The sequence below is a fragment of the Heteronotia binoei genome, chromosome 2, assembly GCF_032191835.1.
Source record: "Heteronotia binoei isolate CCM8104 ecotype False Entrance Well chromosome 2, APGP_CSIRO_Hbin_v1, whole genome shotgun sequence".
Taxonomy (NCBI): Eukaryota; Metazoa; Chordata; class Lepidosauria; order Squamata; family Gekkonidae; genus Heteronotia; species Heteronotia binoei.
This window is the reverse complement of record NC_083224.1, coordinates 102662164-102685263: the sequence shown is the minus strand read 5'-3', so window position 1 is coordinate 102685263 and position 23100 is coordinate 102662164. Positions and strand designations below refer to the sequence as shown.

The 23100-nt window shown below is 43.7% G+C and overlaps 1 protein-coding gene across 1 annotated transcript in view; it reads left to right on the top strand.

The window, feature by feature from the left end:
• Positions 1-19926, top strand: part of EFCAB14 (EF-hand calcium binding domain 14) — a 51277-nt gene extending 31351 nt beyond the window's left edge. Inside the window, exons 6-11 of the mRNA XM_060231778.1 lie at positions 2438-2539; positions 2752-2943; positions 8976-9056; positions 9875-9983; positions 18546-18674; positions 19208-19926. Coding sequence (XP_060087761.1) covers positions 2438-2539; positions 2752-2943; positions 8976-9056; positions 9875-9983; positions 18546-18674; positions 19208-19383 — 789 coding nt within the window. The 3' untranslated portion in view covers positions 19384-19926. The remainder of the gene's footprint in view (positions 1-2437; positions 2540-2751; positions 2944-8975; positions 9057-9874; positions 9984-18545; positions 18675-19207) is intronic.
• Positions 19927-23100: the final 3174 nt, after the last annotated feature.

Sequence of the window (23100 nt, the reverse complement as noted above, 5' to 3'; positions counted from 1 at the left end):
AGCTTATTATTATCATCAATTATTATTATTAGGGTTTGTAGAATCTTTCGGGCTCAAGTGCCGTGTTCTACTGGAGAAAGTTTCTCTTCCAGTCGTTTCTCAGCTGTGGAGAACATCCTCAGTGGCGTTGCAGCCGGAGCAGGCGCTCTGACCTTCTTGGCTGCTGTGCATTGAGTGGGGCCAGGGCTGCTGGAGAGCTGCTATTTCTAGGCTGGAGGGGGTGTGGTGAAAGGGCAATTGGTTTGTGGATGTGTCCATTGTTTGGTGGGGCTTCCTGGAAGGGTAGTGATAAGGAAACTGGCTGTTGAATGTGAGCATTGTTCTGTGTTAATTGCTGGGAGGGTTTGAAGGGGTGTGAAGATAAGGAAGATGGTTGTTGACTGTGCTGATTGTTCTGTGGAATGTACTGGTTGTTCTGTGACTTTCTGCAATTTATAATCTGTAGGGTGTTTTGCAGAGCTGGGTACCAAGATTGGTGGATGAAAATGCCTTCTTCCTTTCTGTTAAAATTGTGCTGGTGTTTGTAAATCTCAATAGCTTCTCCGTTCAGGCGGATATGATAATGTGAGACCGTAGAAAGAACTTCAGTTCTTTCAAAGTGGATGACGCGGTCTCCTTCTTGAAGTGCATGTTCAGCTACAGCTGATTTTTCTGGCTGAAACAAGCGACAGTGTCTCTTGTGTTCGGTGAGGCGGGTGTTGATACTGCATTGGGTAGTGCCAGTGTAGACTGCACCACAGGAGCAGGGTATTTTGTAGACTCCAGGGGTTGAAAGTGGATCTCTCATATTTTTGGCCGAGCGCAGCATGTGGCGGATCTGTTGTGTGGGCTTGAAGACTGTGTCAACATTGTGGCATTTGAGAATTTTGCCAATGCGGTGGGTGACAGATTTTATGTAGGGCAGGAAGGCTGTACCTACATTTGTGCGTGGCTCGGGATTTGGTGTGGATGGTCTCCTGGGATGAAGTCCTTTCTACGGTCTCACATTATCATACCCGCCTGAACGGAGAAGCTATTGAGATTTACAAACACCAGCACAATTTTAACAGAAAGGAAGAAGGCATTTTCATCCACCAATCTTGGTACCCAGCTATGCAAAACACCCTACAGACTATAAATTGCAGAAAGTCACAGAACAACCAGTACATTGCACAGAACAATCAGCACAGTCAACAACCATCTTCTTTATCTTCACACCCCTTCCAACCCTCCCAGCAATTAACACAGAACAATGCTCACATTCAACAGCCAGTTTCCTTATCACTACCCTTCCAGGAAGCCCCACCAAACAATGGACACATCCACAAACCAATTGCCCTTTCACCACACCCCCTCCAGCCTAGAAATAGCAGCTCTCCAGCAGCCCTGGCCCCACTCAATGCACAGCAGCCAAGAAGGTCAAAACGCCACTGAGGATGTTCTCCGCAGCTGAGAATGAAACGTCTGGAAGAGAAACTTTCTCCAGTAGAACACGGCACTTGAGCCCAAAAGATTCTACAAACCCTAATTATGTTACCAGCCGTGAAAACCTGAAATCTTTGATAATTATTATTATTATTATCATGAGCGATTTACAACACTAACTAATAAATAAATAAATACAGTCTTATAAAAGCCAGTAAAATCAATTAACTAAAATAAATCATAAACCCAATGGCATCCTACTAACAGTCTCCTGATCCGAATTTTTGGACACAGCATTGGAGGGAGGGACCCCATGGAGATGGCGGAGGGAGGTGCCAGTTTGGCAACCGTTGGTGTCCTAATCAAAAGCCTAGCAAAACATCTCTGCTTTACAGGCCCTATGGAACTGTAAAAGATCTCACAGGGCCCTGATGTTCTCTGGCAGAGAGTTCCACCAGGTTGGGGCCAGGATTGAAAAGGTCCTGTCCCTCGTCAAGGACAGCTGGACTTCTCTGGTGCCAGGGATCACCAGTAGATTTCAACCATTAGAGCCTAATGCTTTTCCAGGGACATAGTGGAGGAGGCAGCCCTGTAGATACATCAGTCCCAGACCTCTCAAGGCCTTGAAGGTCCTAACCAAAACCTTGATCCTAACTTGGTACTCAACTGGAAACCAGTTTAGCTGGCACAGCACAGGTTGAATGTGTGCCATCTGTGGCATTCCCATCAAGACTCGCGCTGCTGCGTTCTGGACCTGTTGTAGCTTCTGGGTCAGACCCAAGGGTAGGCCAGCGTGTAGACAAAGTTACAGTAGTCTAAATCAAAGCATAAATTAGCTAATTTATCTCACAAACAAATCAGAATTTGATGATAGAATACAGGGACTGCTACATTTTTGTGCCATTAACAAACAACTAATATATTTGTCAAATTCTGCTTTGCTTTAGTTATCTTCTTGGGTATGTCTTTGAATGCTTAATCTCTGCTCCAAGATAAAGAATTAATGTGAAAAATACATGGTAATTTTTTACAGAGTGAAAACACAAAAAGTGTTAGAAGAAAGCAGATGCCTTCAACTTCCACTTCTCCTGTTCCTCAAATAAGTGAAAATAATCTGACAGACAGTTGTAAACAGGTACATCTTGCTTACCAATTTGAAATGCACCTAAGAGGTATTTTTAAAAAAAAAACTTTAACTTTCATTCCAGTAAAATAACTTATCAGACTGCTGTGAAATGAGATGTACCTACCTAGGGCAATGAAGACACTTGTTTTAAGTGCTGATTCTTCTTGATGTTTCACTGCTTCTACATTTGAGTAATGAAAACTGATTTTGTGTTTAACCAGGACAACCAGTATCTGCATACCTCTCTAGAGGAGGTAAACTCAACTTTAATATTGTACCAGAAACAGAATGATTTAAAACTTTTCAGTATGGATTCCACAGTCAACAATTTAAGCTGGAGAGTTGCTTCTTTAGAAAATCATATGGAGGGTTTGAGGAAACTGGAGAAAAAAGGAAACCTGACCCTCACTGTGGTAAGTGTCTAGCAACAGAGTTCTTGAGAAATGAGTCTTCCCAAAGCAGTAACTCCTGTCATAGGCTTTAATATAGCAGTTTTGTTACATAGATAATGAATTAATATTTTAAAATCCACTTTCTGAAAGATGCATCTTTCTTTGCATGTGAAATTTTTTTTTTTGGTGGGGGGGGGGGGAGAATAGTGAAGCAGAATTTTTATTACCTGGATACCTCTCTACTATCATTGTTCACAGGTGGAATTAATGAACTTATGCAACAACTATATCTGACATGGATCACACACCTGTTGCCTCACCCTGAATCACATAGTAATCTCAGATGTCTCATTTAATGAGCATTTGTGGGTTATGATAATTATAGGCAGGTGTACGTTGAACATCCATGAGTACTGTGCTGCAACAAGTAACAAAGTTATAATACCATATGATCATGTTGGAAAGAAGCTTCTATCTGAATCATTAGTGAATATGTGCCGCTTTTGATCTGAATACATTGAGATCCTGCATCTAGATAAACCTACAGAATCAGTTGCTGAGGTGGGACTTACACAAAGTTTTATCTTTTTACCAGGTGAAGACTGCTTTTCTTTACATTTTTTCCCCTTGAGCCTTTTGGGATAGAAAGCAAGGAACTAGTAGACGTTAGGCTAGAATGTAGGTTTGCATGGCCACTACGCACACAAGAATAAGCATCAGTTTCATTGCTTCTGCTTCTTTACATTTAACCGGCAGTGGGAAGGAGATAAAGGAGATTGTAAGCCACTCTGAGACTCTGGTTTAGAGAGAAGGGTGGGGTATAAATCTGCACTCTTCAATCGCACAGGAGCTGCACAGCAAAACCTCTGTTTTCTCCATTGGTTGAGACTCCTCCACCTCCTGATCCCCCGGGGAGGGAGGGAAAAGGCCAGAGCTTCCTTTGCTCAGTTCCCTGGATCCCATGGGAGAACAAAGAAAGCATGATTAAGACCAACACGTGCTAATGTTTTACCATGTTTTATTTTAAGTTTTTTTTAAAAAAAAAATTAACATGTTTGTCTGTGTCTTTTAGAAAGTTTATATCTCTGCTACCGAATTTTAAATAGGTGCACACATGGCCCTGCCCAACAAGGTCTCATTTATGTCAGATCTGTCCCACATAACAAATGAGTTTGACACCCCTGATCTACATGGTAACCTGTGCATCCAGCTGTAATTCATAGCCTTTTTAGGTTCTGGTGTATCAAAAGAAGGTACAAATATCATTTCCCATGTACTCATTCCTAACTGAAATAGAGCCTAAGTACCTATAATTGCATTTATGCATATAGATTTGTTAACTTTCCTCTCATTTCCTTTCCCTTTATCTCTTCAGGTGTTGCTATGTAAATTGTAATATGCTTTGGAAATTTTGTTTTTATGTTACTTTGTAAAATGCTATATTAATCTCTTGTGCTCTCTTAAATGGAAAAAAAAATCATAGGGAGACAGCCTCCAAATGACTAAGAGGTTTGCATATTGCAAGATTTTATTTCCAGATTGCTAATGGGACACCTGATTTTCTTATGTCATATCCTACACTGAGTTTTGGTTTTTGGTCTGATCAGCTGCTGTGATATGGTAGCTGAACTCTGTGAGCAGTATTTTATTTAACTTTATCTGTTTTTTAATTGTTTATTTTAATTGGGCTACAGTTCTTTCAGGTTATATTTTCCTTAGGGTGTGACTGGCCTTGATAGACATGATATATAGTAGTGGTTCTTTCTCTCTTTGGAAAGTGGTCAAAGACAATGATGTCAACTGAGTATGACAAGAGATACTGAGAGACAGAGTGTGATTAGAGAGACTGAGAGTTATTTTCCTTATTCTTTCTTTTTCTTTCATATTAGTTATTGTTTATCAGTTTATTGGTTGAATTGTTGGAAAGGTTTTTTTAGTGTAGCTACAGTATGTGTAGTAAAAGGGAAAAAGGATGTCCATTGAAGCATTTGAACTGTCCCACTATGAGGCAAAGCAGGTTGGAAAATTTTAATTTTGATGTAACAACCATTAATAACTTTCAGATACTTCAGAAGCATGCATTAGAAAGTTCTGATGCTAATGGTCTTGAATCCAATTGGCCTTGTCTCTTTACCTAGTGTTACCACCTTTATTTGAGGGTTTATATTATACAGGTGAAAGACAAATCCTACATCCTAATTACTTATCTAGTTTTTTTTCAAGAATATAACAATAAAAATGTGCAATATTTTCTTTTGATCTCTTCATTTTTTCAAATTCTTTATCTAAGACTACATTTCTCATCTGTCTTCCAAGTCTTTCTGTTTCCATATCCACTGACAACCACCAGCATCCACCCTGTCAAGCAGGCATCAAGGCCTTATTTTTTAGGTCTTTATTCCTCATGTTCAAGTCTTGATTCTCCCTTCACAACACTGTAGAAAGTTGGCCCCTTCCTCTTTTCCCATCATCAAATATTATAGTTCACAGTCATCCTTCACAATTGAAACCTCTCCTCTGGACTTTCATTGTCACATATTGGACGTGATGTGCCCATTCAGAATTGTGCCATCCAAATAATTCATTTTGTCTTTTAGGTGATGTGCTATCTCTCCCCAAATCCTTACATTGATTTATTTTCCATTGCTGGATCTCACACAAACACCTTGTCTTCAAAGCCCTCCCTTCCTTCTTCAATGACCTTCCCTTCTTTCCGATAAAAATTTATTCCTTCTTTAAGGTCTCTTGCTTTCTGAAATGATTCCAGCCTTGCTGCCCCCAGGAAATACTTCCCAGAATATCTGAATGATAATTACACCTTCAGATCTGTCCCTGAAATGCATTTTTTCCATGCATTCCATGGCACAGCTTCTTTAGTCTTGGTCTTCTTTAGAAACAAAGTAACAGAAATAAACAAATTTCTCCTGTTTATTCTTTCCTCCTTGTTCCCTTGCCTTCCTATTCTTGTTTGACTCCTATTCTAGATTGCAAGCTCTTTGAGACTGGGGCTGCTTTCTTGTATGTTGTAAAGTAAGGGTCCCAAACCTTTTTGAACCTGTGGTCACCTTAGGAATTCTGGCACGTTGTGGTGGGCACAACCTCCTCAGGAGGAGGAGTCTAATCACAAATGGTTGTCTCAAGAGATGGAGACTCACAGAGAAAAGAAACCAAAGTGTAGGGAAGAAGAGGGGTAATCAAAACTACACTGGGGGTGCAATCAGACAAACTGTCTGTTCCAATGTCATCACTTTTCCCTACTGGATTTAACGTTCTCATCCAGGCAGCGACATCTGTCTCCTGTTCCCCACTTGTCACCCCCTGTCTTCACCCTCGACTTTCCCAACACTGGTATTTACAGCTGAATAGTTCTCACCACCCATTTCCAGCTGTCTGATCTCTCTGCTGCTCTTCCCAGCCTTTTGGGAGGTCTGAGGCTTCCCCTCCCTAACCACCATCCCTCCTCTACCCCCCCCCCCCGGTTACCAGTATGCACATAACCACGTATTTGTCCCAGCAAATAAGCAATTCTGTGCATGCACAAAGTAGACTTTAAAAAAATTAAAAGCTGCTCATCTGCTCAGTGGTGACTGTGCAGCAGTAGTTTGATCAGTTGACCATGGAGTAAGGCAGGATTGTGGTGGCGTGTCTAATCAAAACTCTTCAGACCAAATAGTTCCAAGAGAAATAAGAGGTGCGGCCAGAGCACTCCAATTTTGTCGTCTGACTGCAGCCTGTGAAAGAGTGATGTGAGAACATAAAACAAATACTGTGGGGTAGGTGCCATTGAAACAGTGTTACTTCAATCTGCATAGCCAGTCAGATCTTCAGTGGCAAATCGAAAGCTTCTCCTGGTCCCACTCACTTCTAAAAACACTGGGTAGGCACCAATAATAATAATAATAATATTTTATTTATATCCCGCCCTCCCCGCCGCACCAGGCTCAGAAAGGCGTTGGTGGGCAAGAAAGGTGCTGGTGGGCACCATGGCATGCATGGGCATTACATTGGAGAACCCTGTTGTAAAACATCGTATGCATTAACGTTGCTAGTGAGTAGTATAGTAGTACTTTTACTGTTAGGATCTCATATGCATACAGACTACAAAACATTTGAGGTCTTATTGGTAAGGGTGCATTATGTTCTTGCTAGAATCTGGCATACAAGAGCCCTCTCCCTAGTGGAACCTATATTATTACTACCACTGCAATTATTTGAATCCTATGTGGTTGTGTTTATGTGCTGTTTGAGATGTAATGATCTCTAAGATGACAACCTGTAGGAGAGCTGTAGGAGAGCTCAGCCGGAAACTTTGCTACAAATGCTAGTTTAAAGTAGTGTTGGTAGCTTTGGAATACCTGCTAGCCTGGAGAGACCTGCCACACCAAAGAGGCCTCAGCATTTGAATTAGGCAATAGAAAAATTGCTAAATTCCAAAATATCATACAAACAGTTCTTGAATTTCAATCATACACATATTCCATAGCAAAATACAAAAACATAAGTCATTCACAAAATTCAACAGGTTTAGTCATATGCCAGTGTATATAATTGTTTCATTATCTTTCCATTTTGTCCCCGCAATAACTTAGGTTCATAATAGAATCAGCAACAAGTCCACACTTTTCCAATTGGGGGATAAAGGATAGGAAATACGTTCATCCTTCACAAGATGCCCATTCCAGAATCCAAGACGTTTCAATTCAGATCGTCAGTTTTCAGGCTGTTAAATGGAACCTGATTTCAGCTTAACGTATTTCCTGTCCTTTATCCCCCTATTGGAAAAGTGTGGACTTATTGCTTATTCCTGTCCTCAACTAGGGCCAGGGTTTTCTCAGTCTGGCCCCTACCTGGTGGAACTCTCTGCTGGACAGGGACTATAAGGTAGAGATGTTCCACCAGGCTTTTGACAGAGGCTTCTGACAGAGTGATAGTTGGTTGCCTATCTTCTTGTCCACCCCTCTGCAGAAGTGTTCCTCCCTCCCACCCAACCTGTATACCCCAGCAGCCTGAAGAAAATGAACATAATTAGCAAAACGCAATCGGAGGTTGGAATTTTTACTGTTATTGTTTTTACTGAATTAACTTAAATATTGTTTCATTTTATGTATTTTTTATCTGATGTACATTGCCTAGAACCCAGCCTTCGCTGGGATGGGGTGATTAATATAATAATAATAAATAGCCTACTGGTTGATGTGCCTTTAATCTCCAGCCTGTCTTCCTTTCTTCTGATCAATTAAATATCCAACCCTCTTTTGTCTGCTGCAGCTCAGAGCTTCCTGTAAGCTGCAAGTAATCTCAGTATGCAGAGAAGCTTCTGTGATATTATCAGCTTTTTTCAATGTAAATTTTCAATGTAAATTGAAAACAAATCAGCCAGTATCATAATGCCCCTGTATAAATCGATGGTGCGGTCTCATTTGGAATACTGTGTGCAATTCTGGTCACCGCACATCAAAAAGGATATTATAGCATTGGAAAAAGTGCAGAAAAGGGCCACTAGAATGATTAAAGATTTGGAACACTTTCCCTATGAAGAAAGGTTAAAACGCTTGGGGCTCTTTAGCTTGGAGAAACGTCGACTGTGGGGTGACATGATAGAGGTTTACATGATTATGCATGGGATGGAGAAGGTAGAGAATGAAGTACTTTTCTCCCTTTCTCACAAGAACTCGTGGGCATTCGATGAAATTGCTGACTAGTCGGGTTAGAACGGATAAAAGGAGGTACTTCTTTACCCAAACGATGATTAACATGTAAAATTCACTGCCACAGGAAGTGGTAGTGTATATATATATATATATTGGCCACTGTGTGACACAGAGTGTTGGACTGGATGGGCCATTGGCCTGTTCCAACATGGCTTCTCTTATGTTCTTATATTAATATTTAAAAAAGTTTCTCATGCAAATACAAGGTATAAAGATACCTACTACTTAAAGTGCATTTTAATATTTATGAACTAGATTTTTGTCTTGTTATGATTTCTATCATTTTTGAAGAATCTAAACTGTTTAGCCTTTTATACACTAGAATTTTCATATCTCTTGCAGGTGGGTGACTTAACTACCTCTGTGAATGTAGAAAGTGAACCAAGAAATAAAACTACTACTGAAAATGTACAAAATATGGAGGTAACTCTAATAAAACCAGAACCAGTTATTAAAATAAGTTTCCTTTGTATTAAGAATTTTGTACTGGTACACCACATTTGCCCCCCAGGACCAGAAGGCAAGGTAACAAACTTAGGTTGGAGAGAGACAGTAGAGAATCAGATTATTAAAGTACTTAACTTTTTAATCTGCACTGTGGGATAGGCACATGAACTCCAAAATTCTCTTACCTGGGTTTTTGTGAGAGCAATATATGCAGGGTGCTTTAGAGAGCCTTAAATGAGAAACTCCTGCTAATGGTTGTACAGTTTTTCATATATAACTTTCAGTGAGAGGGTGTGTAATTTTTTGATAACAAACATAATGAGTGTTTACGTGTTCCTACTTCTCTAACTTAGCAGAATTGGTTGGAATGGCATTTCTCACAAATTAGCCTTTGTTCATAATAGGATCAACAATAAGTCCACACTTTTTCAATAGGGGGGTTAAAGAACAGGAAAAGTTATTACCAGATCTTGGTAATAAAATATCTGAATTCCTGGATCAGTGAAACTTTCCTATGATGTATTTTGGAAAACTGAGCTGTCCAAATTTTTAGACTTCATGTTCCTTCTCCTACTGTGGGATCCTCTTCAGCTAATAGCTAATCCAAGTAGAACAATTTTAGCAGCTTATAAAAACAAAACATTTGTATGATAATACATGGTCAGTATAATCTCTATGCATATAGATTATTTTGACCTAGCATCTTTGAAATATATTTGGAATAAGCTGTGCAACTCATTTGTAGTGGAAGGAGCAGGGGTGGTTAATCAAATCTTTCTGCTTGTGGTGCACAGAAAATAGAAAATGGTGAGTCCCAGGTATCTAAACTGAGAGAGAAGCTGCAGCTGATCAATACTCTTACAAGCAAGCCTGAAAGTGACACATCTGAAGCAACTAAAAAAGGTAAATTATTCCACATAAACTGTAATATGACTTGATACATACTACATTTAACCCAGATGAGTAATCTTTGACTCTTTGACCAAGACAATGTTGAAAATAGTGGAAATATTGTATAATACTAGAACTTGGGGACACTAACATTGATCATAAATTCAGAAAGACACAAGAATACCTCAAAACATGCATGGTTCGTGGATTCCATAAAATGAAATATATTGGCTTTAAAATAGAATCATACACATTCATGAAGGGTAGATAAACAGATATGGAATTCATTGAAAGTTTATGTAGGTACTATACCTCCTAGCAACTTTTGGTGGCAACAGCTGATTCCTTCATGACACTGCCATTTTTCAGGGATGTCTAGTTGGCAGCTGGGAAAAACAGTAATGGATTTGTCAGGCCAGCTGGGCTCTTATGACAAGATTAATTAGAGACATTCTAACCAAGAGATATAAAATAAAAAATAGTCCCCAAAGAATCATATTTAGACTCTGGTACATGACCACTTTAATCAGCACCTTTCAGAAAAAAGATGCCCTCAAAGGGCTGAATCCAGTGCTGCGCCATTGGCAAAGGCACACACATCTAAGTGCCTTATACTTAGTTAGATCAGTGATCTGTCAAATCGGTATCATCTGCTCTGACTGGCAGCAGCTTTTCAGTGTCTCAAATGGAGACCTTTCACTTCACATACTGCCTGGAAGTGCCAGAGATTGAACCTGGGACTTTCTGCATGGAAAGTAGATGCTCTACCACTGAGCGATGACATCTTTCCAGACTTGTCTGCTTTCTCCCTGCCTTCCCACAAATCACCTGTGTGCACCAAAAAGGCAATGCCAGGGTTTGGGAACCAGTATGGACCATGTACCAGCTGGTAGCTATAATGAAGACGGAACAGTTGGAATTGCCTCTTCTTCTTGTACCAATAGATCATCTGCAGCAGGCATAAGGCTTCTTTATGCAGAAAGAAGGTGTAGAGTCAACCAACAATTTTAGATAAATTATGTCTTTTTCGTGGTCTCTGTGCTTCATACTCATGGGATATAGCACCTGCGCCGATCCCCCGAATCAGTATCTAAAAAGCCCGGGAATTTTCGCGCTCGGCACCAGTGGGCATGCACAGGCGTCCCAGTACGCATGCTCACCGGAGCCAGCACGAGGATCCCGCCAGTTCCTTTTTGACCACCGCGTTGATAGGATCTCCTTTTGACTGCTCTGGTTGGTGCCTGGTAATCCTTTGAATTTTTTCCCGTTATTCACCCGTTTGTTTTTTTCCTGGTTAGTATTATAGTTAGTTGTTGTTGTTAAAAAAAAAATTGTGTTGGACTTTGCCCTTTGGGGCTTTATTTTCCCCCATTCCCTCACAAATCTTTCGGTGTGGGTTACGGTGCCTATGGAAAGGCGTTGGGGGTTTTTCAAACGTTGCCTCAAGTGTGGTAGCAAGATTGCACCCCCTGACGGTCACTCTCTCTGCTTATTGTGTCTGGGCGAGGGACACTGGCTCGATTCGTGCCCACAATGCTTGAGTTTCTCGAAGCAAACCCACAAAAACCGGGCGGCAAGGCTATTGGCGGCACTTATAGAATCGGCTCTTCATCCGCCGAAAATGACAACAGGCCTGTCGATATCGATGGGAGAAGCTACCCAGGCCCCAATGGTTGCATCGGTTGATCCATCGTCACCGGTGCAGAGGAGCATGCCGACTAAGCGAGCCCAACCCACAAAACGACCCTCTGAAGGGTTAGTGGTGACTCCGGCCAAGAAACATCGGGACGATTCGGGGACCCAATCATCGCTCCTGAAGAAGTCTTACATCCAAGGAGATGCGGAAGAAGGACAGACTTTCCCGCACTCCTTCTTGGGATGTTTCGTTGGAGTCGATGTCGACTCAAGCTGCTCCACCCCAGAAGATTTTGGTGTCTCCACGTCCATGGAGTCCTTCAGTGTCGAGAAGCAGAGGCTCACAGCCGATCCATCTGTCGGGATCTGAGCAGGAGATAGACCTGACCCAGTGCACCCATTCGTCTAGATCGGGGTTGCGTTGTCGGAGCAACAGTGGTTCGGTATCAGTGGTCGAGGCTTCGGCGCCAAACGAACCCTTGGGACCACTTCTGCCAACTATGGGACAGAGAGAGCTTGAGCCGGCTGCTGTGGTTCGATGTTTCCCACCACCTCCATTGTGGGATCAGTGTCAGTGACCTTGTTTCTACGGATATCCGTACCCATCGCCATACCAGTGGTACCCTCCACGTGACTTTCCAGAATGGGATCAGCAGTCGGAAGCCTCTCATTTCTCGAGGGTTTCACATCATTCCACGCATCGTGCATCGGCATCGGCGTCGATCCCTCCCAAGGGACGCAGAGAGCGGTTGGAGGAAGTACAGGCTTGCCCATCGGTATCGCTCTGGTCTCCCGAACTTGCTTCGACCCCGATACTATCTGAACATTCGGTAAGAAGAGACTCTTCGTCATCAGACTCTGAGGTCGGTACCGATGATCCGGACAGGGCAGCGGAACCTTCTCCAGAGTTGCATATTGCTGAGGACCTTCCCATATCGCCATCGGAAGATCTGAAGTCTTATGGGGACGTGGTGAAGTGGATGGCACACTCTCTCTCCCTCACAGTGGTTCAACCGCAGCCAGTCGTCGATGACACCGTCTTCGACATAATGCAGAGAGACACATCGACGGCTGTGGCCCTTCCAGTGACCAAAGTTATCCTGCGGGCGGTGAAGGAGCCCTGGGCAAAGCCAGCATCTACACCAATCTCTACACGAATACTGGACCATATGTATTGTGTTCAGGAGGCTGGTGCTGAGTTCTTGTCCTCCCACCCCAAACCCAACTCGGTGGTGGTCTCGTCCTCAAAGGCCCGCAAGACACATTCTTCTCCACCTGACAAAGAGGGCAAGAAAATAGACAACGCGGGCAGACAGTTCTATTCAGCTGGAGCATTGGGAGTGAAGATCTCAAATTATGCCAGGTGCATGGCTTGCTACCAATACTCGGTTTGGGAGCAGCTCACACCACTAATGTCTTCCTTGAGTGAGGAGAAGTGATCTTCGTTCAAGAAGCTGCAAAAAGAGGGCTCTTCTGTGGCTAAGCAACAACTGGCTGCAGCAAAGCACATGGTGGATGTATCTGCCAAGACCCTCACGTCCACCATCTCCCTGCTTCGTCACTCTTGGCTACGATGTACAGCTCTTCAGCCTGACACCAGGGCCTACGTTGAAGACCTTTCTTTCGAGGGTGAAGGTCTTTTTAGTTCTACTACTGACAGTGTCCTTCAAGAGATGGACAAAAGCATAAAGACCTCAAGGAACTTGGGTGCCCCAGTGTCTTCTAGGGCTGGCAAGCCTAAGCAATGGCATAAATCTTGGCCCAAGAGGCCCTACCAGAAATTCTCCCCTGACCAGCCTTGGAGAGCTCGCTCTTTGCAAGCAGAGAGTAGGTCTCCCTATAGGGGAAATAACAACCAGGTTTGCTTCAGCATCCACAACCACCGGCAAATCTAAGGGTGCTCGCCCACAAAAGCAGGGCCATTGACTTTTCTGTAGCAAACATCGCCGTCCCTCCATCACATATCTGCCTCCATCAGTATCTTCCAGCTTGGGAGTCTATCTCCACAGACAGGTGGGTTCTTTCCATCATAGCAGAAGGATACAAGATAGATTTTGTTCAGGTTCTGACTCAGTCAGTGCTAGTCACCACACCTCCTTCCCCCCCTCTGTTAGAGGTCATTTCTGGTTGACCGTCTTCCCGCCTCCAGGTATGTCTGGCTTGCTAATCTCCCATGAGTGTGAAGCACAGAGACCATGAAGAAGAAGAAGAAAAAGATAGACAGGTTGCTTACCTGTAACTGTAGATCTTCAAGTGGACATCTGTGCATTCACACTACCCGCCCTCCTTTCCCACTGCTGACGGTCTCCCTATGTTAGGGGCTTCCAGCGGTCAAGAAGGAACTGGCTGGATCCTCGCGCTGGCTCCGGTGAGCATGCGTACTGGGATGCCTGCGCATGCCCACTGGTGCTGAGCGCAAAAAATCCTGGGCTTTTTAGGTACCAATTCGGGGGATCGGCACAGGCGCTATATCCCATGAGTGTGAATGCACAGATGACCACTTGAAGATCTACAGTTACAGATAAACAACCTGTCTTTCCTCCCCAGAAAAACTGTGTGTGTTGCCAGAAGCTGCCTATGCTACAACATAGGAACAAATACACTGTAGGGTGGCCAGACCGTCCCGGGCACCCGGGAATGTCCCGGTTCTGGCCCCCTATTCCCGCCTCCCGGGCTGGCTATACCGGGACCATTAGAGGTCCCGGTTTAGCCAGCCCCGGAGGCGGTGGGCCATGCGCGCTGGCGGGGAAGGCGGCGGGTGAGGGAGGGAGCGTCCCTGCGCACGCGTAGGGACGCTCCCTCACTCGCCGCCTTCCCCGCCCGCGCGCGGGGCCCGGCGGCGGTGGCGGAGGCCGGGGAGGCGGCGGAGAGGCCGGCGCTGGTCGCTGGAGGCCCTCCAGAGACTCTAGAGGGCCTCCAGCGACCAGCGCCGACCAGCGGAGGCCGCGGAGAGGCCGGCGCTGGTCCCTGGAAGCCCTCCAGAGACTCTGGAGGGCCTCCAGCGACCAGCGCCGGCCTCTCCGCGGCCTCCGCTGGCCCGGCGCTGGTCGCTGGAGGCCCTCCAGAGACTCTGGAGGGCCTCCAGCGACCAGCGCTGACCAGGGGAGGCCGCGGAGAGGCCGGCGCTGGTCCCTGGAAGCCCTCCAGAGACTCTGGAGGGCCTCCAGGGACCAGTGCCGGCCTCTCCGCGGCCTCCGCTGGCCCGGCGCTGGTCGCTGGAGGCCCTCCAGAGACTCTGGAGGGTCTCCAGCGACCAGCGGAGGCCGCGGAGAGGCCGGCACTGTTCCCTGGAGGCCCTCCAGAGACCAGCGGAGGCCCTCCGCAGCCGCCGCCAGCAGCACCAGCCGCCGGGAGGAGAGGCCGCCACCCGCCCTGGATGAAGGTAAGCAGGGAGGGAGGGGGCCGAAAGCGGGGGGGGCGGCTGGCGGGAGGGGGCGGCCTTCCTTCCTTCCTTCTTCCTTCCTTCCTTCCTTCCTTCCTTCCTTCCTTCCTTCCCTCCCTCCCTCCCTCCCTCCCTCCCTCCTCTCCTTCCCTCCTTCCCTCCTCCCTTCCTTCCCTCCCTCCCTCCCTCCTTCCTTCCTTTCTTCCTTCCTCCCTCCTTCCCTCCTTCCTTCCCTCCCTTCCTCCCTCCTTCCCTCCTTCCTTCCCTCCCTCCTTCCTTTCTTCCTTCCCTCCTTCCCTCCCTCCCTCCTCCCTTCCTTCCCTCCCTCCCTCCTTCCTTCCTCCCTCCTTTCTTCCTTTCTTCCTTCCTTCCCTCCCTCCTTCCCTCCCTCCCTCCCTCCCTCCTTCCTTCCTTCCTTCCTTCCTTCCTTTCTTCCTTCCCTCTTTCCCTCCCTCCTTCCTCCCTTCCTTCCCTCCCTCCCTCCCTTCCCTCCCTCCTTCCTTCCTTTCTTCCTTCCTTCCCTCCCTCCCTCCTTCCTTCCTTCCTTCCTTCCTTCCTTCCTTCCTTCCTTCCTTCCTTCCCTCCTTCCCCCCCTCCCTCCTTCCCTCCTCCCTCCCTCCTTCCTTCCTTCCTTCCCTCCCTCCCTCCCTCCTCCCTTCCTTCTCTCCCTCCCTCCCTCCTCCCTTCCCTCCCTCCCTCCTCCCTTCCCTCCCTCCCTCCTCCCTTCCTTCCTTTCTTCCTTTCTTCCTTCCCTCCTCCCTTCCTTCCTTTCTTCCTTTCTTCCTTCCCTCCTTCCCTCCCTCCCTCCTCCCTTCCTTCCTTTCTTCCTTCCCTCCTTCCCTCCCTCCTCCCTTCCTTCCTTTCTTCCTTTCTTCCTTCCCTCCCTCCCTTCCTCCTCCCTTCCTCCCTTCCTTCCTTCCCTCCTTCCCTCCCTCCCTCCTTCCTTCCTTTCTTCCTTCCCTCCCTCCCTCCCTCCCTCTGGCCACCCCTGGAGTAGACAATACTGACTTTGGTGGACCCAAGCACTGATTCAGTGTAAGGGAGCTTTGTGTTTGTGACTGGACTAGACAATACTGACTTTCGTGGACCCAAGCACTGATTCAGTGTAAGGGAGCTTTGTGTTTGTGACTGGACTAGACAATACTGACTTTCGTGGACCCAAGCACTGATTCAGTGTAAGGGAGCTTTGTGTTTGTGACTGGACTAGACAATACTGACTTTCGTGGACCCAAGCACTGATTCAGTGTAAGGGAGCTTTGTGTTTGTGTCTTCTGGTGCAATTTTGTTCTCAGATCCTGTATTTACTTCATCAGTATATGGGATAAGGCACTTTCTCAACTGTACTGCATAATGCAGCCTATTTATTTTGTCCTGTTTGCTCTGTTGGCTCTATCTGCGCCACCTTCATCACTTTCGGGGTGTGGATACCCCAGTGGGGTGGTCTCCCGACTCCCTCCGCCAGCTGTTTCTGATAGCCCTGCGCCCCCTCTTTCATTTGATATGTGTCCCGTGTGGGTGCCACCCTCCCGCCGGGAGATGCCGCAAAATGAGCCCCCTTGAGGCTTATGGCGGCAGGGCTCGGGGGAAGCGAGCTAGACTGCTGTTCTTTTGAGGGGTTATAGAGTGTTTCGAGCCCGTCCCTGTGGCATCGGTCCCACTGTTGTGGGGCCCAGGGGGCCGGCGCAGCGGCACGCTGAAGCAGCCTGTCGGTCACTTCCGGGTTCCTGTCCTGCATCTCGACCTGTGTTATTAGTGACAGGCTGCTTCGGCGTGCCGCTGCACCGGCCCCCTGGGTCCCACAACGATGGGACCAATGCCACAGGGACGGGCTCGAAACACTCTATAACCCCTCAAAAGAACAGCAGTCTAGCTCGCTTCCCCCGAGACCTGCCGCCATAAGCCTCAAGGGGGCTCATTTTGCGGCATCTCCCGGCAGGAGGGTGGCATCCGCACGGGACACATATCAAATGAAAGAGGGGGCGCAGGGCTATCAGAAACAGCTGGCGGAGGGAGTCGGGAGACCACCCCACTGGGGGATCCACACCCCGAAAGTGATGAAGGTGGCGCAGATAGAGCCAACAGAGCAAACAGGACAAAATAAATAGGCTGCATTATGCAGCACAGTCTCACTGGAATCTCACTGGAATCTGACTGGCTTCTCAGCATGGAACCCGTTCTCTCTAGTCTTCTCACTTTGAAAAAAGTAAAAAAAGAGTTTTATTTAACTTTATTTCCCCCTTTCCCTCTCTATAAATAATCTTGGTGTTTCCGGCGGTGATATTTGGGGGATTTTTGGGGACGTCACAGGAAGTGCTGTGAAGTCACTTCCTGTTTCCGGCAGTGGCATTTGGGGGAAATGATGTCATTTGGGGAAAATGATGTCACAGGAAGTGATGTCACTTCCGGCAGGTGGCGCGGGGGAAATGATGTCACAGGAAGTGATGTCACTTCCTGTTTCCGGTGGTGGCGTGACATCCCCGGAAGTGACGTCACTTCCTGTTTCCGGCAGCGCGCTCCGCGCGCGCGCACCCCTACCTTCCCCCCCCTCCTCCAAAGGTGTCCCTGGCTGGCCTTCAGACATTATGGCCACCCTAAAATACAGATTTGTGTGTTCATCATGACACAGAATTAACAAGCTTCCCTTTATGAAAAGACTTGGCTGTTTTTCTGTAAAAAGCCATTTTGCTGAGATTTTCCACCTTTTCACTTGCATCATATTTACATGTAGATGCTAAACTACACATAACTTAAATGCTATGAGAAATGCATCAGAGTGTATTACAGAAGCTAAGAGATAAAGGCTTGGATCCTGAGTCTTGTTTTTGCTTGCACTTCACCATTTCTGTTGTGTGGGGATTCCTCCATTGCAGAGCACATACCTCCAGAACTGGCCCTCTCATGCAAGACCAGCATCTCCAGTGAGCACTAGAAGAACATTAGATGTGCAAATGGAAGGAAAATTTAAGATGCAAGCATAAACTGTCAAATGTTTATACTGCATAGTATTCCACAATAAATTGCCTCACTAAAACCCACAAGGCTCATCTCCCATGTGCTATAATGGGATAATGCTAATCTATTTTAGAGGCTTATTATAAAGTTTACAAATTAAAGTGCATGCTTCTCTTTGACCACTTGAAAGAGTGGCATATTTTGTCTTTGCTGAGTACCCTTTAAGCCATTATCTACATTCTGCTTTTCAATTGGCTTAATATTGCTTAATTTTGTACTCCCCAATAAGCATATGCCTTTACATGGAACTTGTGCACACATGAAATAAGCTTTTCATTTTGAATCGATATAAGCAGTAAGATGAGATTCTGACATTGTTTTTCCTTACACAAAAGAGGCAAGAAAATCTCATGAAGATGCTATACGTGGAGTACTTAAAGTACATTAATTAGTACATTAGTAGGATTTCCTTGTTACTGTGTTGATGGTTCACTCTTCTGCTGTATGCCATCTGAATGTAGTTTCATGAACAATTGTATTTTTTACAGCTGTTGTTACTTCCCTCTTGATAAAGTTCTAACTACTGTAAAATTACTTGGCAACAGGAAAACTCCAGAGTGCCACATCAAAGCCTACAAAACTTCCAAGACTTTCTTCAAGATCAGTTGGCAACAATTTTGAGCAAATTAGATACCCAAGAGGATTGTCCTTACCAGGAATATCCAGCATTGATGGCAAGTCTGTTTAATTTTGTTGGAGGTGGATTTTTTTTCTGTAGTGTAACAGAAATAACCATTCTAGTGTTGCCTGTGGTGTAGTAAACTCAATAATTATGTAAAAAGTTGGCGTGACATGGGACTCCTGGAGGAGAAATTTGGAGAGACAAACTAATTGAATAACAATGCATACTTTGTACTGAGAAGGAGCCAAGCTATGAATCTCAGTATGGCTAGAGATGTGTAAAGAGAAACTCTGAGCAGGTTTCATTTGTCCAAAGTACATGGGTGCTTGTTCTCCAGCACAAATAATGATCCATGGTTACAGATTGCCTTTTGACCTATTTCATTGACACTTAGAAATGAGAATCCCCAATTTATAATGCTGCCTCTTTTTATTCTTTAAATGTACACAGAAACCAGTTGTCTTCTGATGAATCAGTGTTACAGATTGGAGTATATTAGCTTTTCTGTGTCTCCATTGTAATGTGGATGCTTCATTATGTGTGTGTTTATTGCCTGTCCTTTAAACCTTCTTTTCCTTCTTGTAGACCTTCAGGAATTATTCAGGGTCACCAACAAAGGCACTGATGGCAAGTTCACATACAAGGAACTGCAAAATCTGATTGGAGTTACACTGCATGATTTACAGAGCTTTAAGGAATTTGATGCAGATGGGGATGAGAACTATTCATTTCCAGAACTGAGAGCTGCTTTAGGTGTATAATATCTCTATTTATAAATTCAGTATTGAAAGACTGACGTAGCTACTTTAAAAAAGCCCTGATAACTAAAAGCTACACCAGGCACTTTTTCCACAGGTACATTAATATATGGAGCTAACAGTGTACATGTTAACACCTCTTAATTTGTGTTCTTTGAAAATATTGAATGGTTTTTAAAAAGTTTTATTTGTAAAATGAGATGTTGATTGCTGATTGTCAGCTTTCAGGCCCTGTTCCAGAGAAAGTTAGTTGTACTCAAAACTGTTGAATCCAGTGGACCACATTAATTGCAAATGATTTATATCTTCTTGAAATGCATGTAACAAGGACAACTAATTTTGGTTTGGGTCAGGGCCCCAGAATGACATCCTGTCATTGTGTTGAATGACTGGGAGCCGTGGGGTAATTGCACCTTAAGCAATGCTAACTCAGAGGTTTTATTTCCCTTATAAGGGAAGTTCTTGTTTTCAAATATAGAATGTGTGTGTATATATTGACAAGCCTGTATTTTGTATTTCTAATAAATTTGCCTTAAATTAGCCGCACTTTACAATATGAACAAAGAATCTGTCTTTGCAGGATGGGACTTTCCCTGTGTAAATACTTAAAAAAGAATAAATTATGCTTTTTGGGGGAATTTGGCACTAAAGGTGGTAATATCTGTCTATACAATGTGGTAATATCTGTTTACACAGTATTCAAGAGACTGAAGGATACACATTTCTTCTAGAGATTTTACTTCACAACACTCATACCATTGTTGCCTGTAGATTTGTATACTGTTTTGGCATATTTAAAGTCATATTTAAGCTTTGAGATTTTTGAAGTCAAAGATTTAGGGTAAACCCTAAGGAAGATTAAAACAGAAGTCCAGTGGCACCTTAAGAAGACTATTCGCTTCTTAAAACTCAGATGAAAGAAGTTCATATTTATTTTATATTCCTGAAAGAATGTAGGAATACTGTTTCCTTAGTTCTTTTAAATTGTTTGGTATTATACCTATTATTTGGTATTGTAACTTTTGGGAGACAGGTAATCATATACTATTATTACTGTAATAACCAGTGTATACATTCCTGAATATGCATTGCAATTGGTTTCCCTTATTTTGGCTAGAAGTTTTGTTGGAATTATTTTTCTTTCCTCTCAATCTACATTCCACAGGAAAAGGAGTAGCACTAATGGTTGCCATAATTACTACTGTATATTAGTGCTTTTATGTTTCAGCTTTTATCAGAAACAGGGTTGGAAGATTTTCACAACTTCCTGGTTTGTAAACTTGGAAGGTTTTGTATTTTAAAGCAATGCTGCTATTGAGGGAAGAAGAAAATATAAGCTGTGATTGGTAGTGCAAGAAGTGAAGAATAAAGAACAAATAATTATCAAAAATATATTAATATAAACTAATTATTAAACATTCTACACAAAGACAAGGGATATCACATATGTAAGAAAGGTAGGAACTGCACAAAATCTGGAGTTGCTGTCACTCCTCAGCACAGGTAAGTCCTTGGACATGCAGAAAAGGTTTATTTAGGGCAAAAGCCTCCACATTCCGTCAAATTGTGGATGGGGCACTAAGTCACACAACTCTCTTATATGATGGGTAAATTTTCAATGATTGTACAGAGATAGAGACCACTCATAAACTTTAGCAAGTCACGTGTGTTCAGCATTTCTTGTCTTTGTGCCGAATACTTAATAATTAGTTTGTGTAAGGCTTTTCACTTTCCCTTATATTTATTCATGAGACATACACATTTTTGATAATTATTTGTTCTTTATTCTTGATTTCTTGGGCTACCACTCATAGCTTATCTTTTTTTCTTGCATGATTGTTACTGTGATTCCCCCAGACTTTTGTTATTGAAGGAAGGGCTAGTAGGTAAGATGCAGGGCAAGACTAACCTGTTAAAGTAATCAGCACATTAAGTGCTCTATTTACTGATCAGAATATAAATCACAGCTGAGTTTCCAATATGCTATTAATTTTGTGGATCTAAATTTGAAAATACATACAAAACTTTCTAGAGCATTTTATCTCTTCAGCCTTTTTACATTTAGCATAAGAAATTATTGGCAATGTAATTTACCTGCAAGAAAATTAATCCTTTCACTCTGAAATTTAAAGGTAATGGACAATAACAATTATAACAATCAAGAGAATGCTAGAGTTAGCATTAACCGTTTGTATTATTCCTGAGTAGATAGAACCAGACCTCTAATGTTATTACAACGAAGAGAGCTGGAAAAACTAAATTACCTTCATCAGCAGTCGAGTGGTTTCCCCAACTACTTTGCAGACCTAGGCATATTGACTTCGCCTAGTGAAATTCTGAAATGCAATATACTGCATGAAGATTGTGCTTTCTGTATAACATATTGACCAGTTTAAATAAAGCAATACAAATAACCATACTAGTATTTTTATTTGTACTTACATAATAGTTTATACTAGTGAAGGTATATATAAACAGTTTAGGTAATATGAAAAGAACCTTGCATCCAATCATAGTATTATTAAGTTAATAGTTTTGAGTATTTTTGGTTTTGGGGGGGGTGTTTTTGCAATGATAAACGTCGATAAAAAGAATGCCAGATTCACTGTTGGTTCAGCTCCTCAGTGGCTAACATATGATCTACCCAGTTCTGCTGGATTATTTAGGAAACTGCTGCACTTTCTCTCCAGAAATCTCCTTGAGGCATCTCAGAAATAAAACAATGCACTTAGCATTGTGTTACTGGCAAGGAAACAAGGGTAGTGTAGTAACACCTGTAAGAAGTTATGGAGGTTGTTTCAGCTGCTGAGAATGTGCATCTCCTTTGTTGAAAAGATAAACATAATTCAGCAGACCCACAGGGGTGCATTGTTACAGCTACGTGTGAACTATGGAAAAGAAGTTCACATGTAGCTGTATATATTAAGCTTTATTTCTTAGGTTTGAAATAGCAAGTTTCAATGTGGCACATGATTTTTTACTTGGAATTTCTCAGCAGGGTTGCCAGTTCCAGGTTGGGAAACTCCCAAAGATTTGGGAATGGGATCTGAGGAGGACAGGGACCTCATTGGGGTACAATGCCATAGGGTCCCACCCCAACCACCCTGTTTTCTTTAGGGGAACTGATCTCTGTAGTCTGGAGATGAGCTGTAATGCCAGGGGATTCCACCTGGAGGCTGGCATTCCTAAATCCTGTGTAAACAGTTAAAGTTTCTGATGCTTTTATTTGTAGTGTTTAGAATGTGCAGCATTTAATTTGGCTTGCAGACTGAACTGTAAATATTTAATAATTGTATAACAAATTGTGCTAAAGACCATTTGTTACTGGTAATGGTGTGTTTGCTACTACCATATTACAGCTTCTAGCCCACTTCTAGTAATATATGCAGCTTGTGTCATTGCAGTTCTGTACCATACTTACCATACATGTTGTTCCTGTGCAGCTAGAGCAGAAGTTGCATACATTGGCAGGAGCAGCCAAGTATTGCCTCACTGCCTGTAATATGAATGTGACTAAAATAATGAACTCTGAAAGCTTTTCAGACCATGTAGTTAATAGGCTCTATCAGATTGCTGCTATAAAATAGACAAGGCCCTGCAACAATACAATATTGTGTGCATAGCTGAATAACCACTGCAGTGCTCAGCTTTAGGCAAAGCTGTAATCCATACTGAGCCCCAGTTGGGAGCACTGCAGCACTGACTATAATACTAAAATGT